Source organism: Scyliorhinus canicula, chromosome 27 (genome assembly GCF_902713615.1).
Source record: "Scyliorhinus canicula chromosome 27, sScyCan1.1, whole genome shotgun sequence".
Lineage (NCBI taxonomy): Eukaryota > Metazoa > Chordata > Chondrichthyes > Carcharhiniformes > Scyliorhinidae > Scyliorhinus > Scyliorhinus canicula.
The window spans coordinates 15,121,621-15,142,825 of NC_052172.1; the positions used below are offsets into that span (position 1 = coordinate 15,121,621).

A 21,205-nucleotide genomic window follows, 5' to 3' on the forward strand; every position below is an offset into this window, starting at 1 on the left:
CGAAGAGGCCATTCAGCCCACTGGGTCTGCACTGACCCTCTGAAAGAGCACCCTATTCCATCCCAGCCCCGTAACCCCATAACTCCACCTGACCTGCATATCTTTGGACACTAAGGGGCTGGGAATCCTGTGGAGAGTAACTCACCTTCCATCATCTACAAGGTCAGGCGTGTGATGGAATACTCTCCACTTGCCTGGATGAGCGCAGCTCCATCAACACTCAAGAAGCTCATCGCCATCCAGGACAAAGCAGCCCCGCTTGATTGGCACCTCATCACTAAACCCCCACCATCACCTTCAACATTCACTCCCTCCACCACCGCCGCACAGTGGCAGCCGTGTGTACCATCTACAAGATGCACTGCAGCAACTCACCAAGGCTCCTTAGACAGCACCTTCCAAGCCCGTGACCTCTACCATCTAGAAGGACAAAGGGCAGCAGTACTGTACACACCCCTGTCAGAATCAACGGGGCCGAGGTGGAGATGGTTAGCAGCTTCACATTCCTAGGGGTACACATCTCCAAAAATCTGCTCTGGTCCACTCACGTCGACGCTACCACCAAGAAAGCACAACAGCGCCTATACTTCCTCAGGAAACTAAGGAAATTCGGCATGTCCACATTAACCCTTACCAACTTTTACAGATGCACCACAGAAAGCATCCTATCTGGCTGCATCACAGCCTGGTATGGCAACTGCTCGGCCCAGGACCGTAAGGAACTTCAGAGAGTCGTGAACACCGCCCAGTCCATCACACGAACCTGCCTCCCATCCATGGACTCCATCTACACCTCCCGCTGCCGGGGGAAAGCAGGCAGCATAATCAAGGATCCCTCCCACCCGGCTGACTCACTCTTCCAACTTCTTCCATCGGGCAGGAGATACAGAAGTCTGAGAACACGCACGAACAGACTCAGAAACAGCTTCTTCCCCACTGTCACCAGACTCCTAAATGACCCTCTTATTGACTGACCTCATTAACATTACACCCTGTATGCTTCACCCGATGCCGATGCTTATGTAGTTACATTGTATACCTTGTGTTGCCCTATTATGTATTTTCTTTCATTCCCTTTTCTTCCCATGTACTTGATAATCAGTTGAGCTGCTCGTAGAAAAATACTTTTCACTGTACCTGGGCACACGCGATAATAAACAAATCCAATCCAATCCAAGCCAGCAGATACCTGGGGAACACCACCACCTGGAGGTTCCCCCTCCAAGTCACTCAATCATCCTGATTTGGAAATACACCGCTGTTCCTTCACTGTCGCTGGGTCAAAATCCTGCAACTCCCTCCCTAACAGCACTGTGGGTGTACCTACTCCACAGGGACTGCAGCGAGTTCACGAAGGCGGCTCACCCACCATCTCCTCAAGGGGCAATTAGGGATGGGCAGCAAATGTTAGACAGGCCAATGATGCCCATGCCCAAGGAGAATATAAAGCTCCAGTCATAGGCTCCGTCAAGCAGCCCACAGTGCGGAATAATTGTCTGGAGTCTGTCTCTCAAATGCTATGTCGGATCGAGAAAGGTTTCTTCGACAATTAATCAGCAGCGTCCAATTAATCTGAGCTCCGCGAACGAGTGGAACGGCCCTGCCAGCGTTTGAAAGCAGAGGGAACCTCACAGAGTTGATGGAGAGGTTGGGGAGAGGGAAGTACTTACAGTCCAGGTGGCTGTGCCTGATCCCTTCAACGTCCTCGGCATGAATGAAGTGGTAACAGTTTTTCCCCACTACATCCGCGGTGGACAGGTCCATGTAATCCGAGATTCTGCAATCAGGGAAAGAGAAGCAGTTGTCAGGAAGAAGGGAGGGAAAACCGGACCAGGCACGGCCGGGGAGCACATGCAGAGAACGGACCCGGTGATGCTCCCCAGGCAGTAACTTCACATTCCGAACCCAATCATCCATCACCCCCGCTTCACCAACTCCTCCACCTTCTCCTACTTTGTTTCTGAGATGAGAAAACGTCTCAAGGTCCAACTAGTCACCTCCTTCATCATTGTTAGTTCCATCATTAACCGTATCCCCATCAAACACTCCCAGGTCAGGTACAGCACGGGGTTAGATACAGAGTAAAGCTCCCTCTACACTGTCCCCATCAAACACTCCCAGGACAGGTACAGCACGGGGTTAGATACAGAGTAAAGCTCCCTTCTACACTGTCCCCATCAAACACTCCCAGGTCAGGTACAGCACGGGGTTAGATACAGAGTAAAGCTCCCTCTACACTGTCCCCATCAAACACTCCCAGGACAGGTACAGCACGGGGTTAGATACAGAGTAAAGCTCCCTCTACACTGTCCCCATCAAACACTCCCAGGACAGGTACAGCACAGGGTTAGATACAGAGTAAAGCTCCCTCTACATTCTACTGTGTAGTTGTGAGTAATCTCCATGGGAAGGGATGGTTTCCAGGGCTCTGAGGAAGGATTGGGTTGTGGTTGGGTTAACTGGATTGTGAGATCAAATAGCCACTGCAGGCCAAACAACCTATCGGTAACGACGCATCCGGACGTGAGGCGAGGGAAGTCCCCAACTGTGGAAAGCGTCAGGAAGCACTGACCCAAATTCATCTGTCGCTCCCAAACGCCTCACCGTATGGCACCCCTTACACACCCCTTCCCTGGCCGGCTCCCTCCGCCCTATCCCCATAACCCAGTAATCCCACCCAACACTAAGGACAATTTTGGACACTAAGGGCAATTTATCACGGCCAATCCACCTAACCTGCACATCTTTGGACTGTGGGAGGAAACTGGAGCACCCGGAGGAAACCCACGCGCACACGGGGAGGATGTGCAGACTCCGCACAGACAGTGACTCAAGCTGGAATCGAACCTGGAACCCGGGTCGCTGTGGGTCAGCCGTGCCATCCACCGAGCCGTCCATATGGTGCCTATCCTCCTCTTCATGTCCTTGTTAAGACTGAGCTGACCGCCATTCATCCTTTTTATTTAATGCCCCAAGTTTTGCGAGTTCAGATTAGCGAGCAGAAACACGGAGAGACAGCACATTCCCACATGAGGGAGAGTCGACAACAGTGAGCAAGACAGGGACAAAGTCTTTGTGGACACTTGTGACTATTGTCCACGTCGTATTATCTGCGGTATTTACATTAACTGGTTCCAACCTCAGTGTAAACAGCTATGAGCTCTGCGCACTGCACAGGATGCATTCTTTTCTGTACAAAATTAAATTTAAACAGAAATCTAATTTGATATTCAAAATGCTGACAGAATTGACATTAATCTACTTGTATCGTGCGTGTCTATCTCTCCATTTACGTGTCCATCCATCGCTCCTCCTGTCTACTAGACATATGATGTAGATGGATAGACTAAAGGACCAATGGATAGATAGATAAGTGGAGAGATAGACAGATAGATACAGATACACAGGCGGCAGATGGAGACAGAGCAGATTAAGTAGCAGAGATACCGTTTCCAATCAACTGTGTTCTCTTGTCTCTGTCTCTCACTCACTCACGGGGAACTTGTCACTGTCTCCATGTTGTCCAATGCTGCGCGATCTTACAGAACGTGTATCTGACCTGCTCGTTCCTGTGACAGGTAACGAGAACCCTGTAATTGGCCCAGCAGACTACTCCAAGCAGGTACACAAGGCAGACACGCTTCAGGATGCATGAAGATAAAACAAACAGGCCATTGGACACACGTGTGCAGCCGACAGACTGTTAGATTAAGCAGACCGATGGACAGGTAGACCAACAGAAAGACAGCTAAATAGGCAGACCGACCAATGGGATAGACAGATGAATAAAGAGTGACAGTACAGATAATTAAACAGACGACAGGCAGACAAAGCAAGAGCGAGAGAGAGAGTGAGGAACAGGGAGGGAGAGAGAATGGGAGCGCGAGACAGAGGGACATGAACAGAAAGAGAGAGAGAGAGAGTGAGAGCAAGATCGAGAGAGCGCGTGAGAGACAGAGATAGATAGAGCGTGAGAGACTGAGAGAGAGTGAGAGACAGAGAGTGTGAGAGACAGAGAGAGTGAGAGACAGAAGGACATGAACAGAAAGAGAGAGTGAGAGCGAGACAGAGAGCGTGTGAGTGACAGGGAGAGAGTGAGAGACAGAGAGAGCGCGTGAGAGATAGAGAGAGCGTGAGAGACAGAGAGAGAGAGACAGAGAGCGTGAGAGACAGAGAGAGAGAGTGAGAGACAGAGAGAGAGAGAGACAGAGAGCGTGAGAGACAGAGAGAGAGAGTGAGAGACAGAGAGAGAGTGAGAGACAGAGAGGGACATGAACAGAAAGAGAGAGTGAGAGTGAGACAGAGAGCGTGTGAGAGACAGGGAGAGAGTGAGAGACAGAGAGAGCGCGAGAGATAGAGAGCGCGTGAGAGATAGAGAGAGTGAGAGACAGAGAGAGCGCGTGAGAGATAGAGAGCGCGTGAGAGACAGAGAGAGTGAGAGGTAGAGCGTGAGAGACAGAGAGAGTGAGAGACAGAGAGCGTGAGAGTCAGAGAGAGCGCATGAGAGATAGAGAGAGCGTGAGAGATAGAGAGAGAGTGAGAGACAGAGAGGGACATGAATAGAAAGAGAGTGAGAGCGAGACAGAGAGCGTGTGAGAGACAGGGAGAGAATGAGAGTGTGAGAGACAGGGAGAGAATGAGAGTGTGAGAGACAGAGAGAGATAGATGAACAGAGAGAGAGAGAGAGCGAGAGACAGAAAGAAAATGAGAGAGAAACCGAGGGAAAGAGAGACAGAGAGGAAATGAGCGATAGAGAGGTGAACAGAGAGAGAGAGACATGACCACAGAGAGACAAAGTGCAAGAGACATGAAGAGAGAGAGTGGGCACGACAGCGAGAGAAAGAGAGGTAGAGAAAGAGAGAGAGATGGGCAAGGAGAGAAAAAGAGAGACAGAGAGGAAAGACAAACTGATGAATGGACACACGACAGTTAGACAGAGGACGAACAGACACATGGATAGGTAAATAAATGGAGCAAGAGTCTGAGATTAAAATTTAAAAAATGATTTTAAAATGTGCAGATGGTTGTTGGGAGTGGAAGGGGATGTCGTCGGCTGTGACTGTATGTCAGGAGGGACTATCCTGGTCGATGTTCCGAGCCCTTCCCATCCGCTGGCAGTGGAGACACTAACCTGTTCTCACAGTAGATGATCTGCAGATCCAGGCTGACCCTGGATACAAACATGTGGCACTCGATCCGGACCTCGTTAATGGTGGAAGGAGGGAGTGTATGGGCCAGGGCTACCATTCCCATGAAGCTGGTGGGAAGGGCGCGAGTGTGAGGCAGCGAAATCCGAGATCGTAAACGCCCCGTGACGTGAATAACCTGCGACAGAAAGAACGAAATTCACCCTGGGGAGGGGTCCACAATTCCTCTGACATGTCGCACCTCCTCGAGACATATCAACGGCATTTGCATTGGCTACCCATCATTCAGAACTCAACGACCGCGTATTCCTGTGTCGGGGGGGGGGGTGTCTGCACAGCAAGATCCCATAAACAGCAGTGCGTCGATTGCCCCCGTAATCTGCTTTCGGTGTTGTCGGTCGAGGGCCAGATTTCGGCCAGGGCACCAGGGGACAGAATTTCCCCTGAACCTGTCTCGGCCTAACAGTGTGGCCATTCCTTCCTCAGTATATACTATGCTGGAGTGCCAGAAAAGTGAAAGGGAGAGACGAAAACTAAAGTGGAAAAAAACCAGAGAAGGAGCACAGAGAGAAATGGCCAGGTGGAGGGTAACAAATTGCAGAGGAAGCCTCACGGTAGCATGGTGGTTAGCATCAATGCTTCACAGCTCCAGGGTCCCAGGTTCAATTCCCGGCTGGGTCACTGTCTGTGTGGAGTCTGCACGTCCTCCCCGTGTGTGCGTGGGTTTCCTCCGGGTGCTCCGGTTTCCTCCCACAGTCCAAAGATGTGTGGGTTAGGTGGATTGGCCATGCTAAATTGCCCGTAGTGTAAGGTTAATGGGGGGATTGTTGGGTTACGGGTATACGGGTTACGTGGGTTTAAGTAGGGTGATCATTGCTCGGCACAACATCGAGGGCCGAAGGGCCTGTTCTGTGCTGTACTGTTCTATAAAGCGCCAATTCTTTGAAGAGGCCGAATGTTTTGGGCTCGAAGCTGCCGCTGTTGCTAAATTCCGCCACGAGGGGGCAGCCCTGCTCCACAGTCTGAAATCCTTCCTCTGGCAGAGGGAAAGGCATTTGTCAAAAAAATAATGTAAAAAAAAAATAATGTCAAAAGCCCTCTCGCTAATTTGAAGTCTTTGCCAATATTACATGCTGTCAATTGTCAAGGTGACACGGGAGTGGGTCTGGTTGACCGTACCGCCGGCTCTCTGCGGGTGAGATTATGAGATTATCTCTTTTTTGAAATTTAGAGTACCCAATTCATTTCTTTTCCAATTAAGAGGCAATTTAGCCAATCCACCTACCCCGGCAGACCTTTGGAGGAAACCCACGCAGACACGGGGAGAACGTGCAGACTCCGCACAGACAGCGACCCAACGGGGAATTGAACCTGTGACCCTGGAGCTGTGAGGCAGCAGTGCTAACCACTGTGCTACCATGTTGCCCCTCAGATGAGATATTAAAATCGAGGCCCCCCTGCTCGGGTGGGTGTGAAAGATCCCGTGGACACTATTTTGAAAGGGGGAGGGAGGCGTGTGGGATTGGGGCTGGGGAGGGGGGCTGGGGGCAGGAGGGTGGGGCTGAGGGGGGCTGAGGGGGGGGGAGGGCTGGGGAGGGGAGGGTGCATTCCTCCCCAGTGTCGTGACCAACATTTATCCCTCGACCAACAATGGACAGATTATCTGGGGGTCGTTATCACCTTGCTGCGTGCGGGATCTTGCTGTGCGGCAATCGGCTGCTGCGTTTCCTGCTTCACGCCAGCGACTGCCCTTCAGCGGGTGGACCCCATTGGCCGCAAGGCAGCGCCAGAGGTCCCGTGGTCGTGGAAGGCGCTATGTCAAGGCAGATCTTGGCTGTTACGTTTTGCTTCGAAGTTACGAAGGGGCGGACGGTGAGATGTTTCCAGTTGTTAGAGAGCCCCCTGGGGTTGGGGGGGGGGGGGGGTTGCGTCAGTAGGAGTCTGTCACCCCCCCAGTTGGGAATCCAGAAGAAACCTCTTGACCCAGAGAGAGGCGAGAGGGACTCGCTCCCACAGCGAGTAGTCGAGGCGAGTGACGCGGAACGTGCCGCGGGTGACATTCGGTCAGCAGAAAGCAGGAGAAGGATGGAGAGGGAGAGAGAGAGACGGAGGGGTGGGGGGGGAGGCTCAAGTGGAGCACTAAGGGCTAGTATGGGCCAGTTGGGCTGAGTGGCCTGCATTTGTGCCTTTGGAAGAGTTGCGAGGGAGATTGGAGGATGGAGACACACGGAGGAATAGAGATAGGGAGAGACAGAGGCGGAAAACAGATACTGTGGGGAGAGATAGGAGAGAGAGAGAGAGAGAGAGAGACAGAGGCGGAAAACAGATAGTGTGGGGAGAGATAGGAGAGGGAGAGAGAGAGAGAGAGAGAGAGACCGAGGCGGAAAACAGATAGTGTGGGGAGAGATAGGAGAGAGAGAGAGAGAGAGAGAGGCGGAGAACAGATAGTGTGGGGAGAGATAGGAGAGAGAGAGAGAGAGAGAGAGACAGAGGCGGAGAACAGATAGTGTGGGGAGAGATAGGAGAGGAGAGAGAGAGAGAGAGAGACAGAGGCGGAGAACAGATAGTGTGGGGAGAGATAGGAGAGAGAGAGAGAGAGACAGAGGCGGAGAACAGATAGTGTGGGGAGAGATAGGAGAGAGAGAGAGAGAGAGAGAGACAGAGGCGGAGAACCGATAGTGTGGGGAGAGATAGGAGAGAGAGAGAGAGAGACAGAGGCGGAAAACAGATAGTGTGGGGAGAGATAGGAGAGAGAGAGAGAGAGAGAGAGACAGAGGCGGAGAACCGATAGTGTGGGGAGAGATGACATAGGCAACAGAGATCTCTGTGAATCATGAACACACTGGGCCATTGTGGAGGTGCACACCTCTGCGCACATGAATACATTCTTATTGTAGCGGTAATACTTCAGTTAGCGATAGAGCCCAGACACAAACAGCCTTTTATTTTTTTTAATAAATTTAGGGCACCCAATTATTTTTTCTAATTCAGGGGCAATTTAGCCTGGCCAATCCACCTACCCTGCACATCTTTGGGTTGTGGGGGGCGAAACCCACGCAGACACGGGGGAGAATGTGCAAACTCCACATGGACAGTGACCCAGAGCCGGGATCGAACCTGGGACCTCGGCGCCGTGATGCAGCAGTGCTAACCACTGCGCCACCGTGCTGCCCACAAAAATGCCTTTTATGTAAAGCGCAGTTCGTGATGTGAGACAGAAGCTGTTGTATTATCTGCTGCTGGATATCAAGGTGAGAGATGAGAGAGCTGGAGACAGAACATTCTAGAACAACCGGGAAACACCGACCCTTCTCAGCAATCCCCCCCCCCCCCCCCCCCCCCCCCCCGCCAGTCCCAGCCTCAAGGTCTCGGCCGCTTCACGTTTAGATGTTCGCAGATGTGGGAGATGGATGTAAGCACCCAGCTCCCCAACTCACCTTCAACAGAAACACATCCAATCCTCAGGACCTATCCCACCCTCGAAGCAGCCTCAAATTCAATCTCCCTCATCAACGGCAGGAACTAGGCCACGAGGGAGGAGAGAGAGAGGGGGCAGAGGGGGGAGGAGAGAGGGCGAAAGAGGGTAGGGTAGTGAAAAGGGGGCAGAGGGAAGGTGGAGGAGAGAGCGAGGGCGGGGGGGGGACAAAAGAGGTGGTGAGGGGAAGAGGGTGAGGGGTAAGGAGGGTGAGGTGGGAGAGAGGGTGAGGGAGAGAGTGAGGGTTAGCAGGCAAGGGGAGTGGTTGAGGGAGAGAGGGCGAAGGGAGGTAAGGCGAGGGAGAGAGGGTGAGGGAGAGGGTGTGAGGGGAGAGAGGGCGAGGGAGCGAGGGAGCGGGAGAAAGGGTGAAGGAGAGGGTGTGAGGGGAAAGAGGGAGGGTGAGGGAAAGAGGGTGTGAGAGGAGAGAGAAGAAGGAGAGAAGGTGTAGGGGAGAGAGGGCAAAGGAGAGAGAATGTGAGGGGAGAGAGGGCGAGGGAGAGAGGCGAGGGAGAGAGGAGAGAGGGTGAGGGAGAGAGGGTGAGGGAGAGAGGGTGAGGGAGATAGGGTGTGGGGGAGAGAGAAGGGGGAGAGAAGGTGTAGGTGAGAGGCAAGGGAGAGAGGGAGAGGGCGAAGGAGAGAGAGTGTGAGGGGAGAGAGGGCGAAGGAGAGAGAGTGTGAGGGGAGAGAGGGCGAGAGGGGAGAGAGGGTGTGAGGGGAGAGAGGGGAGAGAGGGAGAGTCTGAGGAAGGAGAGGGAGGGAGAGGAGGGCGGAGGCAGTGTGACCCATGGCAGATCTGGATGACTGAGATTTCCTGGGATGGGGTCGAGGAGGGAGACGCCGAGCGAGGAGAGAGTTGGTAGGGGGAGGGTGATAAAGGAGGGGGGCTGAGGGAGAGGGTGACAGACCGGTAGTGAGGTGAAGGGGGCAGGCTGAGGGGCTGAGGGAAGAAGAGGGTGAGACTGAGGGGGGGAGGGTGAGAGGGGAGGGGGCAGTGGAGAGGTTGTGGGGGTACAAATTGGGGGGAGATTTAATTAATTGCAATAATGGAGATTAATAACACCTTCGCCAGGGGAAGGTTGTTTGCTGTTTAAAACGGGAGTGTAATTAAAAAGGTCGGGTCAATTTAACGAAGGAGTCTCTCCTGTAGCTGCACCAATAATCGCTGGTCATACCGCCCTTCCCTGACTGACTGCCGACATTAATGCTGTTTCCTAACTCGGGGATTACTAACCCCTCGGATAACTGGCTGTGAATGTAACTGCCTCACAACTGGGTTCACTGGCTTGGGGCAGAGTCACTGTCACCTGGTGGGATAGTCACCATAACCTAGTGGGTTAGTCACCATAACCTAGTGATTTAGTCACCATAATCCTAACCTAGTGAGTTAGTCACCGCCCCCAGTGGGTTAGTCACCGCCCCCTAGTGAGTTAGTCACCGCCCCCTAGTGAGTTAGTCACCGCCCCCTAGTGAGTTAGTCACCGCCCCCTGATGAGTTAGTCATGGCCGCCTGGTTAGTTAGTCACCGCCCCCTAGTGAGTTAGTCACCGCTCCGTGAAATAGTCACTGCCCCCGGTTAGTTAGTCACCGCCCCCTGGTGAATTAGTCACCGCCACCTGGTTAGTTAGTCACCGCCCCCTAGTGAGTTAGTCACCGCCCCCTAGTGAGTTAGTCACCGCCCTCTGGTTAGTTAGTCACCGCCCTCTGGTTAGTTAGTCACCGCCCCTGGTTAGTTAGTCACCGCCCCCTAGTGAGTTAGTCACCGCCCCCTGGTGAATTAGTCACCGCCCCTGGTGGGTTAGTCACCGCCCCCTGGTTCGTTAGTCACCTCCCCTTGGTTAGTTAGTCACCGCCCCCTGGTTCGTTAGTCACCTCCCCTTGGTTAGTTAGTCACCGCCCCCTGGTTAGTTAGTCACCGCCCCCTGGTTAGTTAGTCACCGCCCCTGGTTAGTTAGTCACCACCCCCTGGTTAGTTAGTCACCTCCCCCTGGTGGGTTAGTCACCACCCCCTGGTTAGTTAGTCACCGCCCCCTGGTTAGTTAGTCACCTCCCCTTGGTTAGTTAGTCACCACCCCCTGGTTAGTTAGTCTCCACCCACTGGTTAGTTAGTCACCTCCCCCTGGTGGGTTAGTCACCTCCCCTGGTTAGTTAGTCACCACCCCCTGGTTAGTTAGTCACCACCCCCTGGTTAGGTAGTCACCGCCCCCTGGTTAGTTAGTCACCGCCCCCTAGTGAGTTAGTCACCGCCCGCTAGTGAGTTAGTCACCGCCCCCTGGTTAGTTAGTCACCACCCCCTGGTTAGTTAGTCACCTCCCCTTGGTTAGTTAGTCACCTCCCCCTCGTGGGTTAGTCACCTCCCCTGGTGGGTTAGTCACCGTTCCCTGGTGGGTTAGTCACCACCCCCTGGTTAGTTAGTCACCACCCCCTGGTTAGTTAGTCACCGCCCCCTGGTTAGTTAGTCACCGCCCCCTGGTGAATTAGTCACCGCCCCCTAGTGAGTTAGTCACCGCCCGCTAGTGAGTTAGTCACCGCCCCCTGGTTAGTTAGTCACTGCCCCCTGGTTAGTTAGTCACCGCCCCCTGGTTAGTTAGTCACCACCCCCTGGTTAGTTAGTCACCTCCCCTTGGTTAGTTAGTCACCACCCCCTGGTTAGTTAGTCTCCACCCACTGGTTAGTTAGTCACCTCCCCCTGGTGGGTTAGTCACCTCCCCTGGTTAGTTAGTCACCACCCCCTGGTTAGTTAGTCACCACCCTCTGGTTAGTTAGTCACCGCCCCCTGGTTAGTTAGTCACCTCCCCCTCGTGGGTTAGTCACCTCCCCTGGTGGGTTAGTCACCGTTCCCTGGTGGGTTAGTCACCACCCCCTGGTTAGTTAGTCACCACCCCCTGGTTAGTTAGTCACCGCCCCCTGGTTAGTTAGTCACCGCCCCCTGGTGAATTAGTCACCGCCCCCTAGTGAGTTAGTCACCGCCCGCTAGTGAGTTAGTCACCGCCACCTGGTTAGTTAGTCACTGCCCCCTGGTTAGTTAGTCACCGCCGCCTGGTTAGTCACCTCCCCCTGGTTAGTTAGTCACCGCCCAGTGGTTAGTTAGTCACCGCCCCTGGTTAGTTAGTCACTGCCCCCTGGTTAGTTAGTCACCTGCCCCTGGTTAGTTGTCACCACCCCCGGTTAGTTAGTCACCGCCCCCTGGTGAATTAGTCACCGCCCCCTAGTGAGTTAGTCACCGCCCGCTAGTGAGTTAGTCACCGCCCCCTGGTTAGTTAGTCACTGCCCCCTGGTTAGTTAGTCACCGCCCCCTGGTTAGTTAGTCACCACCCCCTGGTTAGTTAGTCACTGCCCCCTGGTTAGTTAGTCACCGCCCCCTGGTTAGTTAGTCACCACCCCCTGGTTAGTTAGTCACCTCCCCTTGGTTAGTTAGTCACCACCCCCTGGTTAGTTAGTCTCCACCCACTGGTTAGTTAGTCACCTCCCCCTGGTGGGTTAGTCACCTCCCCTGGTTAGTTAGTCACCACCCCCTGGTTAGTTAGTCACCTCCCCCTGGTTAGTTAGTCACCACCCCCTGGTTAGTTAGTCACCGCCCCCTGGTTAGTTAGTCACCTCCCCCTCGTGGGTTAGTCACCTCCCCTGGTGGGTTAGTCACCGTTCCCTGGTGGGTTAGTCACCACCCCTTGGTTAGTTAGTCACCACCCCCTGGTTAGTCAGTCACCGCCCCCTGGTTAGTTAGTCACCGCCCCCTGGTGAATTAGTCACCGCCCCCTAGTGAGTTAGTCACCGCCCGCTAGTGAGTTAGTCACCGCCCCCTGGTTAGTTAGTCACTGCCCCCTGGTTAGTTAGTCACCGCCCCCTGGTTAGTCACCTCCCCCTGGTTAGTTAGTCACCGCCCACTGGTTAGTTAGTCACCGCCCCTGGTTAGTTAGTCACCGCCCCTGGTTAGTTAGTCACCTGCCCCTCGTGCGTTAGTCACCACCCCCGGTTAGTTAGTCACCACCCCCTGGTTAGTTAGTCACCGCTCCTGGTTAGTTAGTCACCGCCCCTGGTTAGTTAGTCACCGCCCCCTGGTGAGTTAGTCACCGCCCCCTGGTTAGTTAGTCACCGCCCCGGTTAGTTAGTCACCGCCCCGGTTAGTTAGTCACCGCCCCTGGTTAGTTAGTCACCGCGCCCTGGTGAGTTAGTCACCGCCCCCTGGTTAGTTAGTCACCGCCCCCGGTTAGTTAGTCACCGCCCCCGATTAGTTAGTCACCGCCCCCGGTTAGATAGTCACCACCCCCTGGTTAGTTAGTCACCGCCCCCTAGTTAGTTAGTCACCACCCCCTGGTTAGTTAGTCACCGCCCCCTGGTTAGTTAGTCACCACCCCCTGGTTAGTTAGTCACCGCCCCCTGGTTAGTTAGTCACCGCCCGCTGGTTAGTTAGTCACCGCCCCCGGTTAGTTAGTCACCGCCCCCGGTTAGTTAGTCACCGCCCGCGGCTCACCTTGTATCCTGAAGATTTGACATGAACCCCTCGTTTGGTCAGTGTTGACTTCATACGAACGAAGAAGGTTCGCTCCAACACATTGTCTTCACCCAGGAGACCAGGACTTCCCGAGTCTGTGAAAATCACAAAGGCAGTGACAGTGGCCGGCTCAATCTTGACCCTAAGAGATGAAGCTGGTCTGACGGTCAGTGACACATGTCCGACGATGTGTAACTAGTGACAAGCTACTGAGCTATTCCGTCCGTTTGAAGGTTTCACAGTAATGAATGCAAAGTCCAGCAAACCATCCAATGCTAATGTCAACTCCGTCCAATGATGATCAGCCGCCCGACATCTTTACAATGCGACTTGTTATTTATCCAGCCTTGTTTTCACTTTCTGTCCAATAACATTCACTGTCCATCCAATATAAATGACTTCACTGAAGTCCATATAACATCACTCGATTTTAAACATTATTCCTTGGGTATTGGGCTCCTTTCACTTACAGTTCAACATCACCGAGTAATTATCCATAATCTATTTATTGAAGGCTACATCTGTCCATGTCAAATCCATCACCAACAGTAATTGATTCCAATATCTTTTCCTCACAAGTTAACGAAGAGCTATCTAATATAATTTGCCAGTTACCCAATTTCTCTGCAAGCGACTCGCCAAGGCCCCTTCGCCAGCACCTCCCGCCCTCAACCTCTCCCCATCTAGAAGGACGAGGGCAGCAGATACCTGGGGAACACCACCCACCTGGAGGTTCCCCTCCGAGACGCCCACCGCCCTGACTCGGAAAGATATTCCCCCATGGGAATCAGGGGGAAAGATCTCCGCTGGTTGGAGTCGTGCCCGGGACAAAGGTGGTTGTGGGGGTTGGCGGTCAATCATCTCAGCTCCAGGACGTCACTGCAGGAGTCCCTCAGGGTAGTGTCCTCGGCCCCAACCACCTTCAGCTGCTTCATCAATGACCTTCCCTTCCATCATAAGGCCAGAAGCGGGGATGTTCGCTGCTGACTGCATAATGTCCACTCTGGGCAGGGGGGGGGGGGGGGGGGGGGGGGGGGCACGAGTTTGAATCCCACCCCGGGGGGGGCACGAGTTTGAATCCCACCCCGGCAGCTGGTGGAATTTAAATTCAGTGAATAAAATCTGGGATTTAAAGCCGGCCTCGGTAACGGCGACCGTGACAACGATCATCGATTGTGGTAAAACCCCCATCTGGTTCATTAATGTCCCTGTTCAGGGAAGAAAATCTGCCGCCCTTACCCGGCCTGGCCTGCATTGTACCTTTTTGACTATCCCCACATTCCGTGATTCCCGAAGATCTGTCGACCTCTGACTAGAAGTCCCTCAACAGTCGTGTGCACGCACAGCGATCGAGTCAGCAATGGGTTTTTTCCCCGTTGCAGCTTCAAGCAGTGGTTTCCAGATGTGCTATCAGACAGCCATTGTGTATGTCCCAAACCCCACCCCCGCTCACTCCACTCCCAAAGGGCCCATCTTCCTGTCTTGTATCCCTCCATTCCGTTCTCTCTTACATAGACAGCAATCAATGCATCAGTGCCATTTTCCTTTTGTTGGTTATCCTTCGCTTCGCTGGCTGAGGCCCGTATTTGTTGCCCGTCCCTTGCTTCCCCTTGAGATGGCGCAGGTGAGGCGCCATCTCGAACAGTCGCGGGCCATGTGGTGTGGCTGCGGACACCAGGGTTGTCAACTGTGATGGAACCCAATCCTGGAGGCCCCATCACATGACTTTCCCCCCACATTCCAGCCATTAGTACGTCCGTCCCTGTGACGTCCGGCCTTCCTGCGCCAATCGCAAAGCACAAAAGACACATTACCCAATCGGATGATGCTCGACTGTCACTCAAGCAGCCTTTCAACCCCCATTTTCAATATTTTTACATCTGGGGAAGAGACGTGTACATACAAAATGGCGACAAAAACACGGGCCGCGATTCTCCCAAAGGGAGACAAAGTGCTGACGCCGGAGTGAAACCCGGAGTGTTTCACCCCGGCGTCGGAGGCCGCTCCTCGCCCCCTATTCTCCCACCCCCAGGGGTCTAGGAGCAGCGGCGCGTCAATCTCGGGCGCCGGGCCTTGACGCTCACGTCAAAGCGGCGCCGCCTGAATGACGCGGCCGGCGGCACCTAAATGACATCACCTGCGCATACGCGGTTACCATCCTACCCTCCACCGCCCCGCAAGACATGGAGGATTGATCCTGCTGGGCGGCGGAGGGAAAAGAGTGAATCTTTCAGAGACGCCGGCCCGACGATCGGTGGGCACCAATCGCGGGCCAGACCCCTCCTGAGCACCCCCCGGTGCTCGATCCTCCCTCCGCCCCCCCCACAGGCCCCACACGCAGCGTTCGCGCGCTGTTCACGCCGGCGGCGACCCGGTGTGGTTGGTGCCGGCGTGAACCGGTCGTATTAGGCAGGCCGCTCGGCCCATCCGGGCCGGGGATTCGCCGCTCGACCGGAGCGACGATTCTCCGAGCGGCCTGTCGCAAAACGCGACACGCCGTTTTGGAGGGGGGGGTGGGAGAATCGCGTGCGGGTGCCAGGGTGGCGTGGCATGAATCGCCCGGCCCTCCCGCGATTCTCCCACCCGCGTGGGGGTCGGAGAATCGCGCCCACAATCTTTCAGGGCAGCACGGTGACTAACACAGCCGCCTCACGGCGCCAAGGTCCCGGGTTCGATACCGGCTCTGGGTCGCTGTCCGTGTGGTGTTTGCACATTCTCCCCGTGTCTGCGTGGGTTTCACCCCCACAACCCAAAGATGTGCAGGGTAGGTGGATTGGCCACGCTAAATTGCCCCTCAATTGGAAAACTGAATTGGGTACCCTAAATTTAAAGAAAAAAAACACAATCTTTTTTTAACGTCCCGATGATTTTTCTCCAGGGTCGCACACGGCGGTGTCCCGGAGATTGAGTCTCCAATTCCTGGAGATTCCAGGCCTAATCCTGGTGGGTTGGCAAGCACAACACCCACAGTGCTGGGAGGGAATCCCAGGATCTGGGCCCAGCGGCAGCGAAGGTAACGGGGTTCAAGGTCGGGGATGTGGGCCTCGGTGGGGGGGGGGGGGCTCTTTCAGAAGCTCAGTGCAATCCCGATGGGCCGAATGGCCCCCTCCTGCACCGTTCTGCGGATTCGATGGAAGCCAGGACGTTGAGTGGTTTGGGGGGGGGGGGGAAATTTGCGGGTGAAAGGTCCTCCCCTGAATGTCCGTACTGCAGGACTTTGTGACTCCAAGATTAAGGAAGGCCGGGAATGAAATGGAAACTGGGGGGGGGGGGGGGAGCGGAGGGGAGAGAATTGTCACGAGCCGGCATTCTCCGCGGGATAGGGAAAGGGATGGGATTATAATTGTTGGATTTGGCTCTGCCTCAGTCCTTCCAAACTCGGACTATTGTGAAAGTCAAAAGAAAAATTGGATAAATTCCATTCTAAGAGCCTGCAGCTGTACTGCGGAATCTGGGTTGCTGGAGGCTATGGCTTTGTACTTCATACTTTCCCTCGTACTTCTTATAAATCTTTAATTAGTTCTTGAAATTAGAATAAAAAGAATAATGCAATACACTCTCTTTTTTATTATTTTATTGTCAGCATACAGACATTAAAGGTGGCCATGTCGATGCCAGAATGTAAAGTAAAGGCCCCATAGTCCCAGCTGACCACTGGCTGCTTTCCCCTCTCAGCGGGGGGGAGAGCTGACTGGGGGTGATTTAATCTGAGGGTCACCACACCTCAGGCGAGGGGCAAGGTTGAGAAGACGGGAGTCTTGATGGATAACCTCAGCCGGGGCGGGGATTGAACCGGCCATGCTGGCCTCGCTCCGCATCACCAACCAGCCGTCCAGCCGACCGAGCTAAACCGGCCGCCCCCGGGTGGGGGGAGGCCAGAACAAGGGGCAACTCATCAACCTCATGGGGAGGGGGGCCGCTTAAAGGGTGGTGGGGAACAGGAACTCTGATCTTCAGCTCTTACTGAATGGCGGAGGAGGGGCCGAATGGCCTCAGACAGCTCTTAATTTGTACTTTCATGTGCAAAAAATATTGGCCAGGGCGCTGGTAATAACTCCCCTGCTCAAAAGAGGGACATGGACTCTTTTACACCCAACTGGGAGGGTTGACAGGGTTTAACGTCTCACCTGACCCTCCCTCAGTGCTGCTCTGGGAGTGTCGCACTAGAATTTTACGCACCATCCTCTGGAACACACAGCCCTCTGGCTCACTAATTCATGTGGGATACTGAGATAGGGGGATGGTTTCCCTGGCTTGGGATTGTTGATCTTGACCAAGGTGGCTCCTGGGATGTTACATAGCGCTTCAGAACCCCAAGTCCGGGAGTTGGGGGGGGAGATCCAGGGCGTTTTCTCCTGACTGTGGAGTGGATTATGTGCTGAGCGCAGGTCGTGGCTTGGCTCCGGTAGGCGTTTGGGGAACGGTGCCCCACGCAGGTTTGTACCGTCAGGAAAAAGGGGAAAGGCAGAAAAGTTGGGAGTATCGTCATGGATAACACTGTGATCCAAACTAATTCACTGTCTAAAATCCCATGGACCATCCCATTTCCATTCACTCCCATTGTATACAATTCCAATAGATTCCCTTCCCATTCACTCCAGCTGTTTACAACTGCAATGGATCAAATCATTCCCATTGCATATAATCCCATCGGAATGACTACCTTCCCTTCCACTCCCATGCCATATAATCCCAATGGATCAATCCCCTTCCAATTCGATCCCACTGTACACAATTCCTGTTTTCAAATATAAATTTAGTGTACTCAATTCATTTTTTCCAATTAAGGGGCAATTTAGCGTGGCCAATCCACCTACCCTGCACATCTTTGGGTTGTGGGGGCGAGACCAGTAGCTAGTGGTGTCCCTCAGGGATCCGTGTTGGGCCCACAATTGTTCACAATTTACATAGATGATTTGGAGTTGGGGACCAAGGGCAATGTGTCCAAGTTTGCAGATGACACTAAGATGAGTGGTAAAGCGAAAAGTGCAGAGGATACTGGAAGTCTGCAGAGGGATTTGGATAGGTTAAGTGAATGGGCTAGGGTCTGGCAGATGGAATACAATGTTGACAAATGTGAGGTTATCCATTTTGGTAGGAATAACAGCAAACGGGATTATTATTTAAACGATAAAATATTAAAGCATGCCGCTGTTCAGAGAGACTTGGGTGTGCTAGTGCATGAGTCACAGAAGGTTGGTTTACAAGTGCAACAGGTGATTAAGAAGGCAAATGGAATTTTGTCCTTCATTGCTAGAGGGATGGAGTTTAAGACTAGGGAGGTTATGTTGCAATTGTATAAGGTGTTAGTGCGGCCACACCTGGAGTATTGTGTTCAGTTTTGGTCTCCTTATTTGAGAAAGGACGAACTGGCGCTGGAGGGTGTGCAGAGGAGATTCACTAGGTTAATCCCAGAGCTGAAGGGATTGAATTATGAGGAGAGGTTGAGTAGACTGGGACTGTACTCGTTGGAATTTAGAAAGATGAGGGGGGATCTTATAGAAACATTTAAAATTATGAAGGGAATAGATAGGATAGATGCGGGCAGGTTGTTTCCACTGGCAGGTGACAGCAGAACTAGGGGGCATAGCCTCAAAATAAGGGGAAGTAGATTTAGGACTGAGTTTAGGAGGAACTTCTTCACCCAAAGGGTTGTGAATCTATGGAATTCCTTGCCCAGTGAAGCAGTTGAGGCTCCTTCATTACATGTTTTTAAGGTAAAGATAGATAGTTTTTTGAAGAATAAAGGGATTAAGGGTTATGGTGTTCGGGCCGGAAAGTGGAGCTGAGTCCACAAAAGATCAGCCATGATCTAATTGAATGGCGGAGCAGGCTCGAGGGGCCAGATGGCCTACTCCTGCTCCTAGTTCTTATGTTCTTATGAGACCCACGCAGACACAGGGAAACTCCACAAGGACAGTGACCCAGATCGGGATTCGAACCCGGGACCTTGGCGCCGGGAGGCAGCAGTGCTAACCACTGCGCCACCGTGCTGCCCTACTGTACACAATTCCAATGGATCTCTATCCTTCCCATTCATTCCCATCATATCTAATCCCAAACTCCTTCCTGTTAACGCCCCATTGCTTCCAATTCTTGATGCAGCAATGCTGCAGCGTGTCATCCCTTCCGTGTTAAATGCTACGTTGCAGCCGACAGCGGTGCAGAAATCCTTTCCGTTTGAGCGAAATGTCTTTATTCGTTCCGTGTTCCCGCTGCGTGGAGCGAGTCACTTGTCTGGGGGATTAAATGGGCCACAGGACAGAGACGTGCAAATGGGGGGCTGTGTGCTCACCTCGAGTCACAGCGAGTTTGATCTCAGCGGAACATTTGATGGTAAGGCCGCCGTGTGTCAATCAGGATCAGATTGCGTTCTGTTGCGGAGCAGATCTGTGCGTTAAAACTGAACTGCTTGAAGAATCTTGAAACACAACGATGCGTTCCTCCTAATTAAAAATACAGAAGCTCGGAGCTCGCTTTGAGGCGGAGAGCCACAGGAGGGGCTTGAACAACACAACAAACATAGGAAAGTTTGAGAGGGCGTGTAATGGGGCGTAACACTTTTAAATTGTCTCAATTTTACACACCACTTTTTTTACAAGGTAGGGAAACAAACCAGGCCGTTCTTTCGCTTATCTCCAGCCCCTTGCAGCCCCACAATGCTTCACTGTCTGCTGCAACATAATCAAAGTTGGAGGGTGACGTGGCAGCCTGGTGGGACACAGGTCGATCCCACCAATGACCTGCATTGATTGAGAGATAGACGATGCAGAATGTCCTGCTCTGGATAGTGGCCACGGGGGTCCTGTATCGCCCCGAGATGGGGGCCTCAATTTGACTTCACGTGCATCTCCGACGGTGGGGTACCCCCTCAATACTGGCCTAGATCAGGCACCCAAGTCCCAACGTGGGTCTTATTTATACCCCTTGACACCTCGGAGTCAAGTGCCGAAGCGGTGGATCAAACTGCTAATGAATTGTCTTTTTGGCTGGCTGTCGATGAGTTTCATGGGTAGCTGCCAGTTTTGTGGGTGAGGGGGAGGAGGCGGGGGGGGGGGGGGGGGGGGGGGGGAGGGGCGGAAGGGTAAGACGATGAAAAGAAAGAGGGAGGAGATGAAGAATCCGGCTTTGCCTCGTTTCTGGGCCGGGTGATGTGGGATTCCGGGTACGTGGAGGCTCCTCCTTGTTCCTGGAAAACGGGTTCCTGGCTGTCACCAGGCGTGACACAGCCGGGGATGGGCCGCGATGTGAAGCGGAGATGGTGGTGTAGTGGTGTTGTCACTGAAATTAAAGACACTGCCCCACCCAGGGTCAACCCGGGTTCAAATCCTGACACGGCAGCCAGTGGGATTTCAATTAAAAAAAAATAAGGGATTAAACCTGAAGGAACGAAACCATCGATTGTTGTAAAAACCCATCCTATCAGGGCGGCAGGGTGGCGCAGAGGGTTAGCCCTGCTGCCTCACGGTGCCGAGGTCCCGGGTTCGATCCCGGCTCTGGGTCACTATCCGTGTGGAGTTTGCACATTCTCCCCGTGTCTGCGTGGGTTTCGCCCCCACAACCCAAAGATGTGCAGAGTAGGTGGATTGGCCAGGCTAAATTGCCCCTTCATTGGAAAAATTAATTGGGTACTCTAAATTTATATTTAAAAAAACTTTTTAAACAAAACCATCCGGTTCACTAATGTCCCCCCTTTAGGGAAGGAAATCTGCCGTCCTTACCCGGTCTGGCCTACACGTGACCCCAGAACCCACAGTGGCCGACTCGTCAATGGCCGAGCGATCAGGGATGGGCAGTGGATGCGAGCCGTACCACATGCCATGAAGGAAGAAAAATAAATGTCAAACTGCATTTGGGGCCTTTTTCTGTCTTTGTTTCAGTGGGAGGAACGGAACTCGAGCGGCTTGAAATGATGGCCCTTCCTCGCCCTCCACAGAGTCACTTTTCCACTAAACACAAGCAGTTAACCTCTGTCTTTTTTTTGCGCATCACTCCTGATCCCAACTAATTAATTCCCCTGACACTCTGCGTGAAGTAACGACGGCTGCGAGGAATGCGGGCTGTGTTTCAGCCTGTCTCCCCCGCCTCAGCCTC

General features: G+C 53.3%; 1 protein-coding gene across 4 annotated transcripts in view; it reads right to left on the reverse strand.

The window, feature by feature from the left end:
- The window catches only part of npas1 (neuronal PAS domain protein 1), a 402,370-nt gene that overhangs the window by 13,339 nt on the left and 367,826 nt on the right, over positions 1 to 21,205 (reverse strand). For all 4 annotated transcript variants that reach the window (XM_038786009.1, XM_038786006.1, XM_038786007.1 and 1 more), the window contains 3 exons: positions 13,091 to 13,206; positions 5,132 to 5,325; positions 1,671 to 1,777 (listed from right to left, as the gene is read on the reverse strand). In XM_038786009.1, the coding sequence (XP_038641937.1) occupies positions 1,671 to 1,777; positions 5,132 to 5,325; positions 13,091 to 13,206 (417 nt within the window). The remainder of the gene's footprint in view (positions 1 to 1,670; positions 1,778 to 5,131; positions 5,326 to 13,090; positions 13,207 to 21,205) is intronic.